This window comes from Scatophagus argus, chromosome 1, assembly GCF_020382885.2.
Source record: "Scatophagus argus isolate fScaArg1 chromosome 1, fScaArg1.pri, whole genome shotgun sequence".
NCBI classification, from domain to species: Eukaryota; Metazoa; Chordata; class Actinopteri; family Scatophagidae; genus Scatophagus; species Scatophagus argus.
Genome location: NC_058493.1, coordinates 23,479,976 through 23,506,686, shown reverse-complemented (window position 1 = coordinate 23,506,686; position 26,711 = coordinate 23,479,976). Strand labels below are relative to the sequence as shown.

The following is a 26,711-nucleotide window of genomic DNA, read 5'->3' as shown; positions in this document are numbered from 1 at the left end:
TTATGATTAAGGAACTTCCCCAAGTAAAATCTGTTAAATACAGTTAGATACTGTACAAAAGCAAAAAAATAAAACAGGGGCATGACAGAAGAGTAAAGACAGAGAGAGAGGGCATTCAAATTCAGGTTCACCTCAACACATCTTTGACAGGGAAATGTCTGTATGAGAACACAAAGACAACCTGACACAGTGTACACATGTCTGGCCCTGGTCATGCGCCCAACAAAAAGAAGATGAACTTTCTGCAACCTTGCCACCACTGAGTCACAGTCAGGAAGAGCAGGATGCAACAGTAGATACTGACAAATGTCATCAGACAGTCCACAGTCACAACAGATAACTCAGATGTAACACTTAGGCAGTACCGGACAGCACTTGGCACTGTAAGGAAACATCCAACAAGAGAAAGAGAGCCTCAGGAAATCCCTATAAATATATCAACAGAAACCAACTAACTTGCAGCTGTAATGTTGACTTATTGATGGACACGCAGACGGACAGAGGCCGACAGACTGAGAGGCATTACACAGACACAGATTAAGGTGTACAGGCAGTGTGTGAAACACTCACTCAATCAGAGGGTCGTTTCCCCTGCACTGTACAGGGTGTACGCAGTACCTTTGGTTTATTCATTTGTCATGTACTGGCAGTTCACTTGTTTATCCTTTTTCTCATCGACAGATATCTTTCTTTTTATAATACTGATGCCTTCTTCTGATTCAGAGGCCTACAATGGGATGAGAAAACAATATACTGAGACTTCTTGGTACGTCAAGATTTGTGACTGCTGTAAACGATTTTTTTCTTTCACTGTGTGATTATTTAATATGTTTACAACATATTGTTACGCTATCATGGGCCATTTGAGGGTTTCTAGCCACCTACAAGGGATTCTCTTCTGACCTGGGAACACCTCAGGAGGTGGAAAACATTGCTGAGGAGAGGATATCTGGAATAGCCCACTGAGCCTGCTGCCACAGTGATCCAACTGCAGATAAGCCAAAAAAACTGGATGAACTGACAGGATGGAGCCGCACTTTTTAACATTACATGCAAATAAACTTTAGAAAAGCAACAAGATTACATAAAAAAAATAATCGGTATAATTTGATATATAAATATAGACAGGAATAAGTGAGTGCACCTTCTGAAAATTGCATAGCAGAGGAGCAGAAGATATCGTAAATTAGCAGCCTCATCAGCCCGAGATATCTGTCAAGCTCCTATAAGCCTTAACTGGCGTCTCATATAAAATGCTGATAGACAGCCCAACATGTTGTTGACCAGATTGGCCCAAGAACCTGAATTTCACCGCCGTGTGTGCAGTAAACTGCAGGAGTAATTGGACCTGAAGCCAGATGGAAAATAAATACTTTTATCGCCACTGGCATAATGTGCAATGATTGACATGGAAAAGCAAACACTGCCATTTCAATAATCTCACTTTAATAAGAATTCATGAGGGCGGTTTGCCTTATTTTCCTCTCTATGTGTGTGTGTCTGTGTGTTTAAGAAAGAAAGATAGTGTGGGTGCGCATTTGTATACATGTGTGATTGAGATACCGCCAAGTGCAGAAAAAAGTGATGGACGAGTGGGTGCAGGAAAAACAGACAGCGAAACAACATCAAATGTCTTATTTTCACTCGTGGGCTGCCAGACGAAAAAAAAAATGCTAAAAAGCAGAGAGGGCCTACTTCCAGTAGTGCTGAGTATAGACACCAAGGACTTGTGTAAGAGGAACTAATGACACAGATGAGAAAACAGGCCTCCAGTTAGTCCCATTAGCTTTACTAATAATGAACTATGAGACCTTTCACACTCCAGTCTAAAATCCCTTTAGCTCAGGGTGCTAAGGGCCATTTTGCTGTGCATAATGCTTACCCCATTAAGGGTCTACAGTTTGCCTTAATCAGTACTGCTTCCCTCTCGTGTAATAAATTGGGCATTATTTAAAACTGATGCTCCCTTTTACCAAGTTGGCAGTTAGCAAGCAATTCAAACCACACATGTGAATTAATTGAGTCAACCCATGACTGCATGCATGGGCACAAACACTAACTAAGATTTAAAGATTTGATAAATCAACAGCTTGTCACCAATGAGTATTAACTTTGAATCGTGTGGAACAATCATGCTCAGGTGTAAAAGTCTCCAGACTGGTTTGATATGAAGTCAAACACTGGGCCAGGCTGAGATACCGAATTTTACCGCTCTGTGTAACAACTGACTCAGCAGCTCCTCTAATTGAGACCACAAATAGAAGTGAATAGCAGCACCATAAGCCATCAGCTTTAACATGTTGTGTTTGCATTTCTCACAAACACTCAACTTCTAACTTCTTCTTCTAAAATTTAACATCAAAATAATTAAGAAAATAAAATGTTAGCCTGGTGCAACTTGAGAAGAGAGTAGCTATATTTCACATATGGGGAACCTTGCAAGTCAGTGAGTTTTCCGTAATACATTCCTGAAAATGATTGTTAATAAAATGAAGGGTTTCTGCCCAATGCAATGTCACAGGGTTTTTAATGTGAAACAGATACAGGAAATGTTCCTGTATATCCACGTATTGCAGTAACAGGGCAAGCAGTGCAGATCAAAATGAGACTTTGTACTTAAGTGTTGAAGCACATGAAATAATGTTAGACTGTATAATGTTATAATATTATCATCTCAGGGCTCCTGCTAATTAACTGTTAGCCGTGTGCGGATGTTCTCCTCGCCTGACAAATGCCAGCTCTGTCAGGTTGCTTGAAATTAAACTGGTTTAAGCTTGTACACTGGACCAAAGAGGCAAAACAATACATTTAACCAATACTAGCTCACTCACATATACACAAGGACCAAAAAGGAAAACCTTCCACTACAAAATATCTAGACTGGAACTAATGAGTGCCAGACCAACCTTACTTGCAAAAGCACGATACAGACCTGAGCCCTCTTAGCTCCAGGATGTATTAACAACTGGTCTAACAACAATGTTGGCACCATCTTGATCCAGACAGGTCTCTACCAAAATATAGGTCAAGGCATCCTCAGCTGAGACACCGAAAATTCTTTCTCGCTAAGTAATGTCTGGAGCAGCTCCTTCCTGTCGCATTTTCAAATTGTTTACTTGTGTCTTTGCCAGAGTGTAATGTAACTCAGAACATTTACTCATGTACTTAAAAAGAAATTTCAGGTAAGTGTACTTTATTTGAGTGTATTAGTACTTTCTTTTAAGTAAAGCATTTGAATATGTCTTTCACTACTGATCTTTGCTATCACATCGCTCCATCTACTTCAGCCATGTTTTTATTGTAACCACATCTGTCACAGAGAGACAGACATCAACAATTCCCCTTTCATATTTATTTCATAAATGCAGCTGTATTCTTCACATCACAGCCTTGTTTACTCTCTTGTAACATCATCCTTGTTTCTTCTCTTATCTAAATCTGAACATTGTGAAGATAGGGGAGGATGGATGAGCAATTTGTTGGTAGGATAGGAAATGAAGCTTCCTGCTTTTTATTGGGATGCTGGTGGGATCACATGACACTGCCAGGAATGGGTAGCTTGTGGTGGATTCTTTAGACAGCTTTCACTCTCTCTCTCTCTCTCTCTCTCTGTCTCTCGCTCTCACTCAGACATATGTTTCCTGAAATCTGAGCGACCTCGTTAATTAATCATCATGTTGATTGGAACCTGTGAAGCCTATCCTGAAGTACTTTGCAGAATGGACAGTTTTGTTCATTCCTCCACTGCCTCCAATATGAATACACGCTGAAACAAAAAAATGGTACATACAGTACTTGGAGTAGGCAGGGCCTCAGGAAAGAGGCTCAGATCAGAGCGATCTTTTCTGCCTAGAGGCAGGCTGGCAAGCAAGGTCATTTAAAAGCTATCTTCAGTGTCTTGACGAGAGTTAATTTTCTGAATTTCCTCCCATTCACTGAGAAGGTAATGCTACTCACACTGCACATTGTGACACCAGAATGGCCACGTAGATCTGTGCATTCAGCCACGGAACCACCATTATGAAAACAGGGAAAATTGTTTTTGAAGAGTACAACGTCACCGTGACCTTAACTTTTAAATTGCTACTGTCTTGGTCTTGTGTGGAGACACCAATGACACAAGGTTTTTGAAGGGAAACAGTGGTGTCACAACAAAGCTTGGTTACGTGACTTACTGGAGTGATCCAGCAGCAGGAGGGTGGTGTTTAAAAAAAAAAAAAAAAAGAAAGAAAAAGAAGGAAGCTGAGGTTGCACAGAAACCTCTGTAAATAACTGAAAGCTCGGTGTGAGAGAAAGAAAAAAATGGGGAAAGGAAAGAGCAAGATGAACTAAAGGGGACTGATGAAGCGGACAAAAGGGATGAGAATGGGGAAGTAGAAACATGAGAAAAAAATGTAGGTGTGAAATGCAACATGAAACAGTCACTGTGCTGGCATTGGTTTAAGCATCATGTTGTTGTGGTGAGCACAGACAGGCATCCGTCCAGCCAAACAGAAAGCAGGTTGTGAAAGACAAATGTGCTGACCAAACCATGATGTTCCGCAAAAGCTGGAGCGGTTTCATGTTCACACACACACACACAAATACAAAAACAAGAGCTGAAAACTTAACTGAGTTAACTAACTCAGGCATGTTATTAGCATGTATTGTTCTGTGCATGTATTTCATTTTTATTATTCCTCTTAAATTTGATGCATCTAAAAGATTAACCTATTTAGTCAGTGTAATGTTTTGGTGATGCATACCTTAAAGTAAGCGCATGTTAAATGGTGAAACTGAAATGCATCAGTATAATGTTGAATGGATGGATACGACAATCCATTGTCTTGGGGTTTCCCTCCAACCCTATTAAACCACCAAACAGATGGCAATCCACAAAACTGTTTTCCTCACAAGAGGGAAAGCAATGTAGCACAGTGAAATTGGCCAACACCATGACGCAACAACTCAACAGGAATGTTAAACCCGCCAAACAACACCAAACTTAATTACTTTCACACTGGTGGGGTGTGAGGTTTGCATCAGTGAATCTTAGCACTTATTTCCGTTTTCTTAACACCAGCACTGGCCCTCTGAGGAGTGTGCACAATCCCCCCTCCTGTAGGGTTTAAAAGCCCCCCCTCCATGACCACTTCTGCAGCCCACCATAATTCTTTAACGACAAACTCTATAAACTTCTCTGGGGTTGAATATTTATGGATGCCTGCGGTTCCCTAGAGTGCCATTTTCTGTCTGGGGCTCAACACACGACAGAAACTCTTCTGGCCTGTTACAACTCTCATGGTGAAAAGAGCTTGCGAATGCAGTCGTGGTGGTCTGTTCTGCTTGGGTCATAAACAAAATGGCCCCTTGCGGTAAAAGAGAAGTAACATATCAGAGTTTATACAAATCCATAACACAAGCATAAACCGACTTCTCCAGCCGCCTGCAGCTCAGACTCCCATGGCACAGGCCGCTCAGGCTTCCTGATTTAAATCAAGCTTAAGCTTTTTAATCAAACAAAGAGCTGACAGGTAGAGTAAAAATCGCTGCAGGCTGCATTATCTCATCATCATCAGATCTCATTTGGGAGTCCAACTTCTTGCATGGTTCGGTGGCAAAAAAGTCATTTTAGTCAAATTAAGAAGATGAAAAACTGCGAGGACCTGTCTACAGCAATAAGACAAATTAAAATGTGAACAATTCTCAGCATTGCCTTTAATATGTTTCCACACTTTTAAATACTGTTCAGTATAAGTCTCTCAGAAGTACGTGACCTTGAAGTTTAACATGCATGGGAAACAGCTGAATGGTGAAATGTAAAGTTGCACATACTATTGCCAGTCTGTAATAAACTTTGTAATTTTTTCTGCAACATTAGTCATGATGAAAGCAGTAACCCAGCAAATCATCAGCCTCTTGCTGATGTTCAAATGCCTCTTGTAAAATAATTTCTTGAGAAACTAAACATTTTGCACTCTGGGGAATTGAGATTTCTGACTGCATAAAAAACCTATATTCTTTGGTCACATCTGGATATTGTTTAGGTTGTTGATATAAGCATTGCCCAGAAAACCAAAATTAAAGGTTAGCAATTCAGTGAATGGGCAGTGTGCAGGCCAGCTGCCACATTTACATTGCTAATACCAACATACAAGTTTGCACGGAGTTGATTAGAAAATCCACAGTTGCCGAGCATCTTTGTACTTTGCATAATGTTTACAAATTACTTCTGTATTACTACAAAGGTTTACTAAAGAATTTAGAGGATGTGTTGAGAGAAACCAACCATTCCATGTCTCATATTTGTCCTGTTTTTTCCTGTTATTTTTTACCAGAAATAGCTTTGCATCTGTATTTCACTTGTAGGTCACAACAAGGGTCAGGTCAAGTTTGGTCAGGACCTCCCCCAGGGTATACTTGGCATGCAAATTCACCACAAACACAAACACAGAGACAGAGAGTTAAGTATTACAGCAAATACTACGGCTGCAGACAAGCAAGACAGGATGTTATACAGCATATTGTGTTTACACGTCTTTATATTCGTCTTTTTTCTTTTCTCTCTTGCTAGACTGTAAAGTTTAAGAATTTTCGCATAGGTGATATGGTGTACTCATTGGTGATATGCATAAAATCCTGTAGGGTACAACAGGTACAAAGAGTGGATGATGAAAATCCCAACACAACTTAAAACAAAGATACTGCCAACTCAGAAAGGACCACCAGAAGCAACTTAACATCAGCTCCCTTACATAGCTGGACTGTCAGAATGTCCAGCCAAGTTTTCAATCCACAAGGAGTTAGTGCCTCCCACAAGCTATTTAGCACCTGAAGGTCTCTGCCAGTACTCCCCAAAGGCAGGACTGCCTTGGGCAGAAAAACTGGAGCGGTGTATGACAACACGTGAAATCTGTGAGAAACACTGCAATGGTAAAATACCAAGCACCTTGCAACAGTGCCTGAATGAACACCAGAAAAACACAACATCAGCAATGATTATCAGACCAAAAATATACAATAATGATTTTATCCATCCAAGGTGTAGCTGCTACCACAGTTAAAGCAGCCTGCCAAAATCTCTGACAGTAAACAAATTAGTACTGTTTCAAAATATATATCTATCTATATATGCATGGAGATACATTTTGTAGCTTTAAATGTTTATTCTTTAACTTTATTAGTGTAACATGATTTACAGGCAGAAGGAAGTGAAAGAGAGAGTGGTGATGCTAATATTCTACAGCTATAATACTTCCTTACACCAATTTGATACCCACAACTTCTAATAATGTTCTCAGGGGCCTCAGAGTAGTTCAATGCCTTCGGATAATTTTTAGCACAGGAAGCAGAAATGTTGCTCACAGCTCATGAAACTCTGACACAAGGCAGATCCTACACAGAAATTTCATTGCATTCCGTCATGTGTTCGCAGAGGTGTTAATATGTAGTATCGTGTAGGTGGTACAGCCCGTGCTACTGTCGAAGCTCTGCTGTTAAACACCTCTGACCTTGGTGAAAAAACTGAATAGTTTTTATAAGTCTCTGAGCATCCTTTCATAGCAGTAGTGTTTCGCTTTTACGCTTTTACTTTTTCTAATAAGTTTCACTCCTTCTAATAAAAGTAATTCCCCTCCTTTTTCCCTCTGATTCATAAGTAATACATCTTTAAGGGGAAAATACTATTCATGGAGGTCTGCCAATACACAGCTGTAGAAAAATAACTTGCAAGTAATTTCCCCCCGGATTTGGTGCATGTATTAAGCCAGTCTGACTGGGCTGGAAGTGAATGTTTGATAGATTATGAGAGGTGTCTGGAGGATGCAAGTGGTGGGAGTGCATGTGTGTGTGTTGAGGGGTGTCAATGTGTTGACAGGATTATAAAAACAATCAACCAGATGCTGACAATATTTAGCATTTCCTCCCAATAAGATGCAGTGTGTTTTTTTTAATCCTAATACGTGATTGAGTGTTGAGTGGCTGAGCTAAACTGTATTCATTTACATTTTTCCCATTTCCCCATATAAAATCTTGCAGTAAGCGCAAAGAGTTCAGGCAGTGTGTCAGTGTCAGTGGGCAATTATCAAGACCTGCTTCACAATGCATGTGGCCTACGGCAACCTGCTATTTTTGAATTCTGGCCCAGAGTGACATTAACACTGTAACACAAAATGTGAAAGGTTTGATTGAGTGTTCCCCACAATCTGAAAGAAGGCGGTGACAAGCACAGAGGGAAATAATTTCAAGAGGGGGTGGTATAATGTTATCGCAGACTTAGAAAAATATCCTCAGTGAATAAATGCAGTGTATTTCAGCCAACCAACTCACATGTTCAAGATTATTACATGAATGCAAAATATGTAGGGTTGATGTTCGGAGTCCAGGCTCTGACCTCAACACTTAACGCAAGCAAGCAATCGGCACAGCAGACTTTGGGGACGACTTGACGGTTACTGTATAAAATTACCTTGACAAAATGTGTTAGATAAATTTACTATGAAGGATGCCAGAGAAAAGAAGCAAATTATCACATCTGAGAAACTGAACGATCACATCTTCTGCAATTTTGCTTGAAAAAAAAAAATAGCTTGACTATTTGTAGATTATCAAAATAGTTGTCACTTAATTGACTGATCACTGCAGCTCTAACATTGAAAAACTCATGAAATGTCATGGAGCAGGATTGTCACGTGTCCATCAGTACACGAGTTTAAGTGACTGTAACTAAAGTTAGCAAATAAATGAAGTAAAAAGTACAATACTGGCCTCTGAAATGAGGTAGAAACATCAAGTAAAAGATAATAACGAACATCTCAAACTTGGACTTCACTACTTCCACCACTAAAACTGCAAGCAAATAAAATACATGGCTTACACGTCTTTCTTACCTAAGGGACAGAGAATGGCCCATGTCTGCCACACCAGTTTATAAAACTAATTAATAAATTAATATCAAACAGCAGCCAAAGACAAGTCAAGGACTCAAACAACCCAGACCATAAATTAATCACAAATCACATCAAAGTCCTTCGTGACTTTAATAATTTAGCAACAAATACGCGCAAATGGGGAAAATATCAAATGTAAAACCAGAGCAAGCAGAGAGTTTGTCCACACCTGTTGGTATCTGAAGATGAAGACTGTCGTCCCTCATGCCATCAAGTCTTGAATTTCCCTCGGGATCAATAAAGTATCTATCTATCTATCTATCTATCTATCTATCTATCTATTTATCTATCATTTCCCGCTAGACTCAAAGTTTTCAAACTGATGGGGGTTCACTAAACATCTTAGCTAAGAGGTGAAGTCACTGTTCACTTGAGCATCTGGGCTTCTTCTTTACTGCCAGAGGCCCGATTTCAACGTAGTTAAGTCCCATCACATCCAATATACAATTAACTGCAATTTCGTGAAGTTATCTTTTACCAAAAGTCCATCTTCACCGTGTTTCACTGCTAGCTAAAGCTGGGGAAACGATCTATCTAACTAACTAACTAGCTAGCAAGCAAACGGAAGCTAACGTTAACGAACGTTAGCTAACTGACTGCCAGTTTGTCGGCCCTGCGCTCTGTGAAGCCGGGCTCATCTCTTCGGTTCTCTGACAAAATTCCTGAATGTTTCACTGTGGCATAAAGTGGAAACTTAAGAGTGGATGGACGTTTTAAATAAATAAACTTAACTTGCCTTCCCTTCGGTAGACCTGACCGATGTAATTATCTTCTACGTTAGTAGCAGAGCGGGGTGTGGGTGACGTTACAATCTATGCAGCCGATGCAAAAGAATAAACCCTTACGTGCCAAATAAAATCTTGATTAAACTGATTAAAAAACCAAAAACGCGCAATAGGGAACTTCTGTCTTGGCAGCAGACGGATAGAGTTTGACTTTGATGATGATTTATTTAATATCCTTTTTAAGTTACAACGTGTACATTCATCAAACATCACGCACGGTACAGCGCGCAGGCACCCGCACTGAGCAACAGGATGTGGATACGTTTTGTTTCAGTAGTCATTGGCCAAATGATAAATACAGCACTGCACGTTATATATGACACCGATATGATCTGCAGCTGTGGTACTTCTCACTAATGTAACACCCACTAGATATTTATGCAGCGTTAAGAACCTGCGTGCTTTATACTGCAACACGTATAACCTCAGTGCCACCCAAAAAATAAAACGTACACATGTGAAGCATAGCATACAGTTTAGGACAGATAACACCACCTCCCTCCCCCCATCGTTTTATCCATAATTGCTTTAATAATGTTTTGTCAGGTGCTGTTTTGCCAGGAACCACTGAAAATCAGTATTCACAAAAACACACAAATTATCCAAACTCTGTGTATATATTACAAAGGTTTACTCATTCATTTCTTATTTCTGAAGGTTTTATTAAATTCCCAACAAACCAAATATGTACCAGTTGCCCATCACATCAATAAGTAGACAGAAAATGGAGGAGCTCCTTTGAAATACAACTCAGCCACAATCAGCTATTTTCAGCACGAAGGTACCGAGGAGATCAAACATCGCAGGAGTTTATTAGCATCCAGCATATCTCCGCTAACAACCCGTGGATAAATAATTTATAGCTTTTACCCAACTGCTGTCTCTCCAAGAACAAGACTGCAAAACAACTTGGCTGGTCTCTGCAAGGTTCTGGAACAGTGAGTTGTTTACAGACTACACAAGCAAGAAAACAAATTTGTAGGAGCACAAAGACAGTTTCAAGCATCTAATAATCTGCCACGGTGAAGGAAAAACAGAGCATCATTAACACATTTTTTAAAAATCTTCTGCTGGAGAGACTTCCCCGTGGCCATCTCAGGAACGTCTAAAGTCACAATCACCTCACAGACAGGGTTTACTTCCATTTTGGTTTGACATATGGATGCTCTAATCCACAAAGCACTGAGCTGAGTGTTTTTCACAATCACTCGAGTACATGTTGTGAGACAGGAAGCTGAGGCATTGTGGGTTGATTTTATGAACATGATACTGCTCTTTGCCAAGACTCACGCAGTGTTGTGCTGATGATTCATCCGTCACCTAAAACCCAAAACCCTTATTATAGTGTGACACTAAGTTCTGCAACTACATGGAGATAATGTGTATCTACCAATAGGCCAGGTGAGAGTTATTTTCCAGAAATTACAGGTGATCATGTATGTCTGCTTGAAATGGTCTTTGGTGTCTCTGGTCTCTTGTCCTCCTCTGACGTATGGCTGATGACCTTTGACCCTTCCCCGTCTGCCTGTTTACGGTGTTAAATTTTCGCAGATGGTCAAACTTCTGTTTCCAAGATCATGAATAAAATTGCGTGATATAACATTTTCCCAACAATATAATGCATTATCAAAGAGGGAGATTGACACTTTGTAATCTTTTGTGCAACTGAAAATCATCACAGTATGTGATTCTGTGCATAGAAATTTATTACTGCAAGTGTCTTCATAAAAAAGTGTAACTTACTTTTATACTTACTCGTACTTTATGTGAAACAAACTATATAAATAACTATAACTAACTTAGTTGTTACTATTTTCAAACTTGCAGACTTGATTTTTTTCCAATTTTGTTACAAACACAACAGTGGCTTTTAAGCTGAGATGGTGAACTGGTTTCCTGTTTGTCAGGGCGTTTTTTTTTCACAGCTATAAGAAGAAGTTAGAGTAGTGAAACTGAAAACACTGAAGTTGTCGGCCAAAAAAACCAAAACAATGAGATAAAAGATGCAGAGATGCTCCATAGTGCTACAGGGAACTCAGAGTCTGGTGATGGTTCTCTGCGGGTTTGTCACTATCCCCTTTCATGTATATTTATGTTATCAGTTGATATTATGAAAATATTGATTATTGCTGCATTAACAAGACTTGAACGAGTAAAAATATGCAAAATAAGGTGATTAAATTGACACAAAAGTACCCAAATAGAAGTAAAATGCAGACATTTAAAAATACAAGAAAAGGCATCACTTCTCTAAAATCTTGGTTCAGTAACCGCCGTGGTTTTGAAGTAATCTGCTGTTTTCTCAGCTCTGCACAGAAGTCTTTAAACATGGAGGTATAACGTCAACAATTAAGAGTTTAAAGACAAATGAGGGATTAAAAAGGCTGAAAAACAATGAAGGTATAAAAAAAAAAGAGAGCCAATCTAATTAAGATCTCAATCACTCAATTAGTCTTGAGCAGGAGAAACAAATGGCAAATAAATTCTTTCATCATAACAACTGGTTTAATTGCTCCAAGACGAAGCAGTGACATCTGGCATGCCCCCTCCAGACTGCTGAATGTGTGTGTGTGTGTGTTCGTGTATGAAAACACACACACACACACACACACACGAGAGCAAGGGAGGGAATTTGGTGCTACAACATGAAGGGATTGGAGGGGCGGGAGTTCAATGATGAGTGTGCTTTTACTGAGCCCTGACTGCGTTTATGAGCGTGAAACTGCCCTGGTGCAATGGAGCAGCAGGCTGGTTTATCCATCCGCACTTCACCCACATGGTCAGTGGAGAGCGGTTGAATTAATGGGATTGGGAGCCGTTTTTCTCATGAGAGCATGCTATTCAGACTGAGAACAAGGCCACTCGCTCTTTGAGAAAAGAGAAGATGTGGTTTAGGTTGACGCACAAACATGCGGTCTGATCATCGATAGACAACGTGAGACAGTTTATGAAGCGCAGGAACCACGGTGGTGGCCTGAGGTGCCGTGCCAAAAACAAAGACTCAAAGAGAACATTCACTTCTCTTCCCTCAGCCTGTGTTTCTCAGTACTCAGCTGCACCATGTCTTGTTATGAGTCTGTCTAACCACTTCCTCATGCTGCTGGCAGAGAGGTCAGGGTTCAGTCAGGTCCACTGACAGCCAGAACAGGCTGCAATAACAAGAGCACTTGAAATGAGAACTCCCTTTTCAGTTCAGCTACTACCTTTTTTTCTTCTGCCTGCAAACCCTTTCGTTTCCTCCCTGTATCCAGAAATCATTTTTCACTGAATTTGTCTCAGAGGTGGCCTTGTTACGTACACCCTCCATGCATGTCAGCATCATTGTGATGCCGTCTGATCTTTGTCAGAAGCTCAAAAACATCCCTTATCTGTCAGAATTTTGACACGAAGCAAACAGTCACAGATTTGGAAACAGCGTTCAATGCAAGAAGTCAGATATGTTGCACAATAATGATGAAATCTATGAAAAATGTAATAAATAAATAGACTGGTACAGCGCCTACAGCAACACTGATGGGGCGCTGCTGCTCACATCAAAAAACAATGTTCTGTGGGGAGTGGCTCTGTTAGTGAAGTCAGTCCTCTCATTTTGTTGCTTTCAAAAGGGTCTGCACAACATCTAGCACAGAACAGATGGGGATATGCTGTCCTCTACTGGTTAAGACAGATGTTGCAGCTACAACACAGTAGGTCCTGAAAATGTCAAGACTCACTAAAACATCTACTTTGGGTGTAGGACTTACAGCCCCCTTTACCCTTGTTGGAAGTATCTACAATTAATGAGCTACCTTTTCTACATGACTCATCTAATGTAGACGTGGACACCCTTAAGCTGAAGCTACCAAAACACCATTGAAACATTCAAGGTTGTTAAATTTCTGATACATACAAGACCAATTGAACATTTAAACTTCAGTTCTGACAAATAATCTCATTATAACAGCCATCCACCATAAATATAACCGAACGTATCATATGTCAAATACATTTTGCTCATAAATTGCACCAGCTCAGAGTTATTGGTTTGAACTACTGAGGACCGAGCCCCAGTTTAAAAACTCATGTTTTACTTAACCTCTTGGAAGCTGTTTTTTCCTGAAAAGTTTCATTAAATAGTTTCAAAAGAACATTTTGTTTGCCACAAGTAGCTTTATTTTGTATCTGCCAGGTCCATACTTCATGTGGTACTAAAACTGCTTTATGGTTTCAAAATAACAGCGAATGGTTGTATTTTCACACTTTTCTTCACTATTCAATCTGATTTATTAGGCATCTTAAAAAATTTTGTGATCAGGAGTAGAATTTTAAACAAGAGTGCGTAATAAATTGCGGCTTTTGTCATTTTTTTTTTCATCTTGCAAAAATCTATGACACATTTATGAGTCCTATAAGTTTTATATTGCACTTTGAACTGACAAAAGGCCTCAAGCTTGTTTTGAAAATGTGTTAAGGAGCCACACTGCAGAGACTGAAGTTGTCCTATTCCACACCAAGTTGGCTCCTTTTCTCCAAGTTTGTGCTGGCTGTAGGGTTGCATTATACTCTCTCTGTGGACCCAAACAGAGTAATCAGATTTACTCCACTATTTTCATATTTTTTTCACTGAATGCATAAAATGAACATGTCAAAGTCCACACAGACAGCAATACACCCACAAGAGTATAATTATTCCTCCCACAAATGTCCATCGGTCATGTCAAGCTGCCAATGCACCAGTTTGTAAGACATTAAAATGCAAGTAAATCCCAAGTATACTGTGTATTAAACACGTACGATTGGCTTGCACTCAGAGGAATGATATGGTGAAAATACAAGACAGTGAGTGCTGGTGTATTAATTATGTGGGGCTATTAAAACAGGCCACACAGCTCTCCTCCAGTACGCCATGCATTATTCACCTCAGCAAACTTTTGGATAACAAACTAGCTGCAAAGTCAGTCTGCTTTTGACCTCAGTGCATCTATCCCTTAGCTACATTTCCTGTTCCTGTTCATCCAGAACAAATATAATCCAGTGGACAAAAAAAAAGTCTAATCCTTCAATTAATCCTCCATATCACAAAGTGTCCAATTAGAAGCCCAGAATGTCTTAAGAATGAACTTCTCTTAGTCTCACCTTCCCCCTCAAAAATGCTTTCTCATTTCCCATATTTTTACAAGACAAAAAAGAGGGAGAAGGACTTAGAAATTGCTGTTTGACTGTCGCAACACAACAGATTTACTATAAAGTCGTTACTGGTACATTTAAGTTATTTCACATATTGGCAATCAAATCAGAGGGGCAGATGACAACAATAAAAATCAGAGGCAGGCTGCTGAAAAAGACTGAGAGATCACTGAGGCTCGATTCTGGAGGTTGCTCCATTGCTGAAGTACCAGATGTTTACACTCGATCTTCCAGCAAGCAGCAGTTCACAGTCCCACAGGGAGCATGTTGTTATTAATAGGTCCATAGGAGTGGTGTGTGTGACGGCTAAGTGGGTCAAAGATGTGGTTTCAGGGGCGCTCTGATGGGTCAGCAGGTGGAAATGGAGTTGTATTTGCACATTTCTGGCGAGGGTGTCAATCGAATGGCTTTGACCCCTCAGGTTGAGTTCAATATTTGTTGTGTAGATGATTTATAAATATTTCCCTTTGGTCTCACCAAGGGCAACAGATCTGGCCGAGGGAAAGCTCCCTCTGAAGTGAGGCCATAAAAATCAGATTTGTGAGACACACACAGAGACACAATCTAATGTAAATCTGCAGCTCGTCAAAGCCAAATAACCCCGATCGGGTGAACAGGAGCGCTCCCCACGAGACTACAAACGGGAATGCCAGAAACCTCCAATCACTGTGAGTTTGCATCAAAGACACAAAGAGGAAGTCGTTCAGCAAGGCTGAGATCACAAGGCAAACACTTTCACACACAGACAATTTGAAGACAAAGTTCTGCATTTAAACCCGAGCTAATGAGGGGGTAAAAAAGGGCAAATAAGGGAAAATTAGGTCACTGCACAATAAGGGTGGACATTATGAGGCAATGAGGTGCGTTTTATTCTGTGTGAATCTTAGAGTGCGGGATAAAAAGAGGATGGCATCCACTGTGTGGGAGCTGAGAAGAGCTCCTCCTAAATCAGCTATTTTTTCCATTTATTATATAACATACATTAACAAAGACAATGATGGCAATGCACATTACGAAAACATATTAAAGTATGTTTTCGTAACATACGAAACTTATGAAAGTGGAAAAAAAAACAGCCAAGTGTTTGTTTGTTTTTTTGTTGTTGTTGTTTGTTTTTTTGATTTTTTTACAATTTAACAACTCTAAGTCAACAATGATCACCAGGAATAAATGATTTTAACAATTTTTTTTATGAAATATGAAAAAAATATTTTGATGTATCTAATTAAACTGGAGTAAACTGCTTAATACATTGATGGAAAGTAGCTCTAGTTGTCAAATGTAGTGCAGTAAAAAATAAAATATTTCTCTCATTAAAGTATGAAGCAACTTATCATGGAAAAAGGCCTGTACAGGTAAAGGACAAGTGCCGTAAAACTGTGTGGAAATAAATGTATTTTGTTTGTTTTAGACGCACACATGCTCTTGAATTTCCCTTGGGATCAATAAAGTATCTATCTATCTATCTATCAGCTCGGTCAAGTCCAATCAAAGCCTGACCAAAATTCATTTCTTCATTTTAGCCTTTATGGCAGATGATCTAAATGATTTTCTTGATTCTGAGCTATGTTGACTAAAGCTTACCAAATGTGGAAGAAAGGAAAAACTGAATACAGATGTCTCCATTTTACAGCCTATTTACATCTTGTGAACTCCTGCCCAAAGAAAAGTTTTCTTTTATGTGTCTAATTAGATGGTGTAACTCGTTCAGGTCCTGTAAACAGCAGCTCTATCCTATAAAGTCGATTTGAAGTCAAACTGAGTTAATATCTACAATCCAACATGAGAATAACTCAGCAAATGAAACCACAGCTGAGACCTTTGACCACCCTTGCTACTGCAATTCCAACTCTCTTGAGGAAATGAACCCCGCTTTGAACATCTAAATCATCATCAGCTCACTACAAAGCCAAACTAAAAGCTAATTCATGTCAGGCAAGAGCAAATTAGGCAACGAGTTGGACGCTATAAGTTAGTCTCAGTCTGGACTCTACTAAATGGAAAACAATCAGTGACTGTTCAAGAACAATGAGTTCTGTCAAATTATCCAGTGATACACAACCCTGTAATATATATAATAATAATAGTAAAAGACTGACACTTTGGAAAATAAACACATTTGCGTTCTTCCCAAGAGTGAAATAAAAAAACAATACCACTCTTATGTCTGTATGTTTAGTATGGACAAGGAATCCATTAGCTTAGCTTAGCATCACTACTACATCACTGGCGAATTTTGTTACTTCTGGAAATGGGGAAGCTAGCGCATTCTTCCTGTTTTCATTCTTCATGCTAAGCTAGGCTAACCGACTGCTGTTTTTTGGGGTTTTTTTTGTTTTTTGGATCAATACCACTAGCATGTCAGTGTGTTTAGTGTAGTCCTGGACCACGGAGGTGATTATCTGAGCTTAGCATACAGACTTAAACCCCTTGCCTGGCTGGCACCAAAGTTCAAAAATACACTTACTGTGTACTGTACTCTTAATCTCACTAATTACCATGTTATATTTTGTTTGTTTAATTCAGGGTTCTTCAGGTTTTTGACGATTGAGTGCCGATTTCGGGAGCCAGCATTTGACTGAGGGCCACATTGGAAAAACTGTACCCACGAAACAAAATAATTGCCATACCAATCATTCATTTATTAAACATTAAGGTGCTGGAAAGCTTCCCCAGTAGCACAGGAGACTTGAGATTTATGAAGCTGAAGCTGAAGAGATAAGTCCCAATGAAACTGTTCAAACTAGTCATTCATGAACTTGTCATACAACTTGTCATTGTACTCATAATTCAGTTTAATATTAAATTCCCTGATCACAGATTTCATTGCTTTATGTACCCCTGTGCTCAGACAAATGAAGAGTTGATCAGTTTTTCCTGAAATCTCTTTTTTTCTGTAGTGGATTTTCCATCTCACTTCCACATTAAAGCTGAGTTTTTTCACCAAAAACGCCAAATTTAGTTAATAGATATAATTTCAGACTCTTGCGATTAGGTGCGCAGTGTGACGCAGTAGCTGAGTGGTGTATTGAATGTAGGCTGTTGAAAGTGAAAGTACTGAAATCGACTGCAGCTGATTAAAATATAATAAACTCATTTCACATCAAGTTCCTGGGCCCCACAAAATGTTTCCAAGGGCTGAGGGCCACACTTTGAGAAACTGTGGTTTAATTCATACAAACAGAAATGTGGTTTTACAAGTGAGTTACATTTCCAAGCATTTCCAAATATTTAGCTGGTGGTCGGTCGTCGTCCTCCTACTGGTTACAGCACCAAAAATTTGTTGAAATAACACTGAACACTCTGGACCTTTTTCCAAACAGAGTTCTGCACGCCAGTCAACCTATGTGTATGTTTAACATGAGTAATGTACAACAGCTATTCCACTTACAGGTAAAAAGTCTTTGCTGCAGCTGCAGAGGCGGTCTTCTTGTCAGTGGTCTGTTTTGGCTGAGGTGGCTACCTGCCTGTCATGCCATACCAAGAAACCACAATTGAAAATGGAACTGCTCCCAAACGCCAACATAAAATCATAGTCAGTCCTCATCATGGAATCAAACACAGTCTTTTCCAACCACACTAACAAGCTCAAGCTAACACCCTCAGGCCTAACCCAATGTCTTTAAGATGACTGAAGCAACCAGAGGTGGCCTCAGCCATGTTTCCAAGCACCAAGCAACAACCCCAAAAGCCTTATCCTATTAAACCACATACACTGTCTGATGTGTTGCGCCACCAGCAGACATGCAAAACTGGGGCGATTTTCCGTTTGAGAGCGAGAGATTATTGTAAAAGAAGTGGTGGGAAGTATGACAGTTAGAGAAGGGAGAGGGACATGTGGCGGTTTGGGCCCATCTGTTTCTTGCTAAGGGAGGAAGAAAAGCTGAGCAGATACACTAAGCATTAGTGGTTAACCAACTACTAATGAGGGAAAAAGAAAAACTGAACTCAGATGAAACCATTTAGCATACAGTGGTGTACAATATCCTTACTGGGTTTCAGGGAAAGATGGCCAACACTCACGTAAGCCCCATGTGTCATAACCAAAGGAATAAAGAGAAGTGGAAGTTGGGCCTGTTTCTAATCTATCTGTGCATGTTTTTTAGCCCATTCTCAGAGTATAAGAAATCTGTTTTAACGCATGTTTCCAATGCATGTACTTCCACACCTTTGATACAGCAAATGTCCAAGGCACACGCCTGTTGGTGTAGCCTTGGCATGTAGAGCTTGATCCTTCTGCCAGGGTTTGGGTCTTGAGGGTTTTCATTCCTCTCTTCCCTCATATCCCCACAACCTTCCCCCTCAAAGCTCTGGAATAAATCCTGGGAAATGAGAGGGCCTCCTGCCCCATCACTGCTACTCATTCCCAGGTGTGCAAGTCCCAGGTCAACCCAGGATCAGACGGTTACTCTACCAAGGTGTTAGATAGAAGAATAATAAATGACGGCAGATAAAGAAGACAGGGGGATGTGAGGTGAGGAGTGAGAGAAAGGTGAGAAGTGTGGAAAAAAAAAACCCCAAGATGAAATAAATGAGAGAGATGGAAGAGACAGAGTTTGGTTTTGGGAATGTGAGCCATGCTGAAACCATTCAACTCAAATCAGCACCATGTGTCCCCCAGAACCTTATTATCCCATAAATGAACTTTATTGAGGCAACAAAGTGCTTTGGAGCTCTGCAAAAACATTAAAGGGGCCTCGCCTGTCTCGGCCTGGAGCCAAGAGTAGTCCGATTCCTCAGGGGACTAATGAAAAAAGAGGGGCCCCTGGCCTCGTGTTCACTGCCCCCAGTGCAGCCTCACAAGCTGGCTGGCCGGCACTGTTTGAGTAATGGCCTATTAGAGACGGAGAAATAGTTAGCAGTTACACCAAGGAGACAAATACGACACAAACCTCTTGGCTGACCTGACCTGTGGAATTAACCAGGAAGCAAGGATGACAGACGAAAGGTAAAACAGCAGGAAGGAAGGAAGGAAGGAAGCAGTAGAGACAGACAGTAAAAGAAAATAAGATATAATTTGATTACTTTTTTGGTAAAATTTGCACCACTGAAGTATAAAACAATTGGCTGAGTCCTGCATTATGATGAAATCTTGCCATAAGGGGCTCTGGCACATTTAGAATTTCAGTTTATATTGTGCTCACATGGTGCATTCTCCTGAATAAAACTGTGTAAATGACCACAAACTACCTGACAAACAGAAACTGTGCAGAGTACCAGCTGACTATAATATAATGAAAAAGCCATCTGTATTGTGTTGTGCTTTAATGGAAGTTCCTCTGATTTTACACGTGAAAGTCTGGTCACAGGTCTCGGAGAGTACCGTTGCATCTGAGAATTCGAAAAAGCCTTTTGTGACTCCGGAGAAAGCAGCACGGAGTCTGATAAATTGTTTCAAGTGATGTCACTTGTGGCTGCGTTGGTTGGCTCTACAAGTTTGAAAATGTGGTGTGCAGTTATGGGCGTTGTAAGACAGAGCTGGAGAAAAAAGACAGCTCACCAGACCTCTCCTCATCACTGCTTGAGGTTTGCGGCAAGAGGTTACATTAGCCGCGACTAACATAACAAATCCAAATCTCTGACAGAACCGTTGGTGGTCAGATTGCATTTTGGATAATGAAGGCTCCAGACCTTGTAGAGAAAATCGGAAAGCGTCGAATAAAAGCGAACCTGTCCCTTATTCTTTTGCGTTGATTTTGATCATTTTCTGTAAACCATCTGACAATGTTTTAGGAGTGCTGTTTTAAACTGGGGAGTCCCCAGACAGATTAATCTGTCTGGGGACTCCCAGACAGATTAGTCTGGCAAGTAATAAAAGTGGGGACAGAAGGGAAATAAAAAAAGAGAGAGAGGATGAGAAAGATATTCAGGCAGTCATATCAGAAAGTTGCCGCAGTTCTAGTAAAACACAATAAGAGGCCTCCGAGTTCCTGTATGGCCGACAATGCAATGCAAAGCAGCCCCTGGAGGGAACGAGTGTCGCAGAGGTGGCTCACGGCTGTGCGAGATGACAAACGTTCGTGACAGCTCAAAGGACTGGAAGCAAAGATGTGGGCGTGTGTCTTATGTGTATATAACCACCCGCCTGCTTCCTCAGCCAGTTTACCACTCATGAGGCATGCGGTGGACTGCCGGAGCTTATTCCAACATAAATAAAGCCTCTGATCCTTCTTGGGATGACGAATTTTATAAAGATGGGATTCTTTGCGGCTGGGAAAGGGGTTACAATGGTAAACCAAATAGCCGCAAGTAGATGTATGGGACTGATTAGGACCCTGGAAATGAGATTAAAGAGAGATCTACCAACAGCCTGAATTGTATTTGCCATAATTGCTGAGAACAGCTTATTCAGTGCAGACCGCAAAAAAGGGAATCATAAAACTGAGGAAGAGGGAGGAGTGGAGAGAAGGGACGGCTGCCACTTGAAACCAGCAAGGTTTGTTCAAAGGAATCAAACCCAGGACAAGGCTTGTATCAATTAGAGGGTGTGTGCGTGTTGTGCATTTCTGTGTGTGAACAGAGAATGGGATAAGGGATGAATTAGCTGTTACTCATAAACTTAAAGTTCTTCTCGAGGCTTGTAGTAACATTTTTTTTTTTTTTTTTTTTTTTGTAGCATTAGTAATCTTGATTATTTTCAGAAGCAAAGGCCAATTTAACCACATTATGCTTCTTAAATGGAAAACTCCCCTGAGCTCAGTAACGGCATGCCATGAATTTATCTGAAATGAGATAACTGAAATAGCCATGACCTCTCCTCTCAGTGTCCCGCTGAAAAGAGCTTTAATGAAAAATAAATCTTGTGAAGAGAAGAAGACCAACAGACAAATCAATGGAAGCAGAGGGCTCAGAGATAAAAGTGAGCAGTGTGTGCCAAAGAGCTACTCGCTCTCATTCCTGGGTTGATTGTACTTAAAGTGAAACCACATGAACCCAGCTGTTCCCACAAGAGCAGTAAGAGTGCGTGGAGCTAAAAGCACACATACAGTGTGCTGTACCACTTAAAGTGCCTAAAAAAAAAAAGGTATTTCTCGGTCACATTAAATATTCATGACTAAAGGAGCAAGAAACAACATTAAAGTTTAGGAAAACTCAGCTACTCTGCTTCATCAGACTACGTGGGTGCCATTTGATCCGAGTTGACTGGCAGTGATCTGGCAACACAAGAAAATCAAGCACAATACTATCATCCAACTGATTAAAATATTGTTAAATCCAGATTGTAAATGTGAACTTTCCCCCAAAAAATGATGTGTTCATGTAAAGCCTCAATAGTCACAGTAAGAAGCTAACTAAGTAAACAGGTTTTCAGGGCCTTCAATATAAAGCGGTTGCCAAATGTGTAAGAGAATGCAAAGACTTGCATCTCCTTTCTGAGATACACTGAATTGAAAACAGTACAAAGATATCTGATGATAAACTTCATTGTTTTATGTCAGTGCAATACGGACTTCTTTCCTGGACTACCTCACACCAGCACACACTTGTACATGCATATTTATGCTGCACATGCTAAACTGGCTTCTTATTTATTTATTCCTATTCCTCAGAATGTTTAGGTTTTTTTATATTGTATTTGTCTCTTAGCCTATATATTCTATTTTTACTTAAAGAGAGTAAAAGAGTAAATGTGAGCTGGTATGACAATAAAATTTCCTTAATCCTTCCTTGATCCTTGAAAAAAAAAAAAAAAAGTTGGACAAAACACACCGCACAAAGACGTAGTTTTCTATGTTAGGCACTTTTATTGATGTTGTATTACTGATTCTCAAACACAAATATTACTGCCAAAGAAAACAACCAATTTAAACAGACTGGCATATTTATTTAGAGGTTTAACAAGATGCAACTTAAAGTCTGTGTTAACGGTAGAGGGAAGACAAAGAAATATTGAAAAAAGGTTAGTGTTAATCAATAACATCTGCATAACAAAATGCGAGAGGTATTGTTTTCTAAACCATGAGAACAGAGTTTTTGGCCAAAATATAAAAAAAGACAGCAAGAAAGTTTACTCGGTAAAGTGTGTTAGCTGAAAGGTAAAGACAGGAGTGCTTCGAATAAGCTAATTGTTAAGGGGTCGTCTGTTCACATAAATAAAGAAATCTGTTCTAGACTTATCAAATGGCATTCTGTGGTAAATGTTACCCTGAATGTGTTCTGTGCCGTTCTACTTCCAGACCTGCTGAATATCAGAATTGTCACACTGTAGTACAGTAATTAAAGTAGTACAAAGCTATGAAAAATATATCAGTTTAAAGGCATAAGAGACTCGCTCAACAATCACAACACCACTACACTACACCATCAAGAGTCACAAAGAGCCGGCTCAGGGATATGCCAAACGTGTTCTCGGAAGCTGAAAGGTCCGCTGCCGCCTAAATTAGGTTTTATATTTAGTCATGCTTGAGTTGGGACGTCTGCCATCTTTAAAAGTGGTTTGGCTTTAATGTAGTAATGCAAATCCACAGATATTAGTAGTAATTTAGTTTTATATTCACATTTCATTTAGTAGATTTCCCTGATTTTCAGCACAAGCATGCAGAAACTACAGCTTCCCAAAACAACTACTGCCTACCCCTGGGCCACAGTGATTATTACACTTTCTATCAACTTGGCCTGCCAAGTCTCACCACTAGAGGACACTCTGGTTTCAACAAAAAGGACGACGTGCCACTGCAAACTGTGGGACACAGCAAGAGATCTCCACTTCACACCCCCACGACTCAAATCCAGCACAAACCAGACTGTACGAAGGACACAACTGTCACATTACCATGTGCCATATACCAAAATGGCAAATAGGTTCAGATTTGGATGATTTTTACCCTCTTCAGGTCTTTGGTATTTGGATTATTCTGAAAACACGTGCTAGTTTGGACCTCCAGAAGAAGATAACTGTGCCACAAAATGAGTGCTGTCTCAAGAATGCAGCTGAAGCGTCACAGCTGACATGAACGAGGTTGAAGGATGGGTTCACGTAAAGCAGTACTCGGATGTACATTCAGAGTTACTGGACGCTGCAATCGTGCCTACTGCCAACACAGCAGATGAAGAGATCCATTGATTATGGTTTTCCAATGAGCACTCTGTCCACAGGTACAGAGACTTCAGGTCAGAGTTTACTCTTTCTGTTAGTGCTGTCCTGCAGCTCAGCATGGAAAAAAACACTGGAGAAAACACAGAGCGAACTTCATTCTAAAAAGACGACAAACACACTTTGTCTGACTCATTCACGCTGCTGAAGCTTCATATTTGCCTCCTGAAATGCATTTTCTCACATAACTTGCTGTCAACATTGGAATCACATAAGAAATGGACCTCTGCACCCCCAATATGGACAGGAGGAACGATTACAGTGAACTCTGATGTACATGTGGGCATTTGTGTATTTTATTAAAGGATACGTTCACAATTTTTCAAATCTGTCTTAAAACAATACTTGGAGCAGGTTTTCATTGCTGTAAGCAGCACATTCATTCTCAGTGTTTTGATACTTTCAATGCCACACGGGAAAGAAGAACTTCCTGTGGGAAAACTTTAAAAATTGTGAACCTATCTTTGAAATTCTAGCTAGCATTGCTGTTAAACACAAAAAAAACATACTGTATGAGAGCTAACTGTCAGGTGGGAATGTGAAAAGTGGTCTTTGTGTTTTCTGCTGAGTGTTTCAAGAGTGATCGACAAAAGGGAGCCAACATTTCGAAAGACTCCCACATCACTGCTTGTAATGAGACAAAGCCACGTGAAAACTCAGAGATTTGCATCATCATTCGTAATAGATTGGACAGAAATGTACGAAATCACATCTTCACATACTGTGCTGCAAAAGAAGCTGAAAACTGTTCCTGCATACGTGCAGATCATTAAATCAAAATTAGCTCACAGGCCAGTCTGATACAGGAACTGATGTACTGCCGTTTCTAAATGAATTGAGTTCTCGCTTGCTGCGTGCTGACAGAAGCTGAAATAACTCATCTGCATCAGAAGTCTAAAGTTATTCAGTCTTACTCACATAAGAGAGCTTTAGATATCTGGGGACCAAAGGGAAGCTATACTAGAAAAATGTGAATTTCAGAGCAGCCACACACACACACACACACACACACACACACACACACAGGGCACCCACAGGGGCCACAGCAGGGGAACTCAGCAGCAGGAGATGAGAGAATGAGGGAATCTGAGTCAGCAGGTAGCATTTTGTTTAGTCGGAGGAAGCTTTAACACACAAACTCCTGTCTCATGCGGATGATCTGCAGTAAGGCAGCCTGGACGTCCTCATCCATGTGGCCCTGCGAGAGAAAACACAGTCGAGATGGGCTTCAGTTCACTGTAAGCTCTGTTAGTTACTCACATAACAGATCGCTCTGCACTTCACCAGTCCACCTGCAGCGGCTGCTTTAAGTAATCAGCAACATCATCAACATTTAACAACAAATTTACACCAGAGCGCAAACATTTGAATTCTGGTGCCAAAGTGCTGAAAGTTGTTTTTTAAAAGTTGTGTGGATGACCTTGATTTGACAAAAGCACAGTCATAATTCAGAGTCATGATTCAGTTCACAGACATCATTTTGCTTGCTTTCTACATATCAGTCAATGCGGCGGCGCGATCGTTTATTATCTTAATATGAGCTGCCAGTGTGTCACACACGGCTTCAGGGATCTGTTTCGTCTCACAAAAATGTTGTCTTCAAGTTACGGAACCAGAGCCTTGTTGTTGTGACGGACCCACTGTGTGCTGGAACACTTTTCAGCCCCCGTCGTTTTTACGAGAGGCCAATTACATCTTAGTAGTTTAATTTAGAATCAGAAAAATGCGAGGAATAGCCAAGCATTGACCAAGATCAAAGATCAGCTTTTATCAAACAATCAGACCATCTTTAATGCAATCAAAGTCTTTATTTCTTCAGCTATTCTTAAATGAACTCTGCTCTAAAATCTAATCACTGAATCTCTGCATGGTCCGTCTCCTTTTCATTATGTTGTTATTAAAATACTCCCAGTTCATCAGAGGACCATGTGAACAACAGAACCTAAATTGCTAAATAATTAACACCACTCATGCACAAGAGACCAGCCCTCTGAGTAGACCCTGCGCATGAGTGTAATGAAGAAAATCAACACTCACTTCACCGGAGACAAACCTACCTGTGCTGCACTGAGAAGATGAGTTCGATAAATTGAAACCACCTCCCGGTGTTGCCTCTCAGCATCCTTATCGAGCAAAAAGAAGGAGGAGAGACAGAAGGACAACACAGCAGTTAGTTTTCAGCTTCAGCTTACAAATCCGTCGCTTACCACATGTTTCATTCTGTGAACTACCCGATGAGCCAGTAAACTAAAATACCGTGCAATGTAGTTGTTAATGTAACACAAGTTAACGCAACCTTCTACCTAAAGCGTGGAGATGCAGGACTGTGAAGCCAAAATGTTGCTGCATTAATTTTGTCAAGAAACTTTCTGAAATGTATTAGAAAAAAAAGAACTTATTGGCTCCTGCACATGTTTCTCAGTCTGAAGGACAGCTAATGTGCAGCAAATCTAATTAAATGTAAAGCAGAACATGCATACGTTAACATAATTTTCTGTAATTTTAGCATGTAATGCAAGTGCACTCACAGCCAGCTGTTGCTGCAGGCTCTTGATCTGGGCCTGGAGTGTGTCAATGTGCTGCGTCTGTCTCTTATTGGGGGCGTTGCTCGTGTACGCCAGCTGGGACAGACCATTCAGTGCCTGCTTCAACCGCTCAACATCTGTCAGCAACTCTGTGATCTGCCAGACACACACACACACACACACACGAATATTAATGTTAATATTCACACGTGTT

General features: G+C 40.3%; 1 protein-coding gene across 3 annotated transcripts in view; it reads right to left on the bottom strand.

Moving 5' to 3' along the window:
- Positions 1–22,600: 22,600 nt before the first annotated feature.
- The window catches only part of uacab (uveal autoantigen with coiled-coil domains and ankyrin repeats b), a 40,392-nt gene continuing 36,281 nt past the window's right edge, over positions 22,601–26,711 (bottom strand). For 2 of the 3 annotated variants that reach the window (XM_046393063.1, XM_046393072.1), the window contains 3 exons: positions 26,501–26,653; positions 26,030–26,095; positions 22,601–25,170 (listed from right to left, as the gene is read on the bottom strand). In XM_046393063.1, coding sequence (XP_046249019.1) covers positions 25,099–25,170; positions 26,030–26,095; positions 26,501–26,653 — 291 coding nt within the window. In that variant the 3' untranslated portion in view covers positions 22,601–25,098. Of the gene's footprint in view, positions 25,171–25,258; positions 25,925–25,985; positions 26,096–26,500; positions 26,654–26,711 lie in introns of those variants that run through there. The other variant, XM_046393081.1, reaches the window with a different exon arrangement.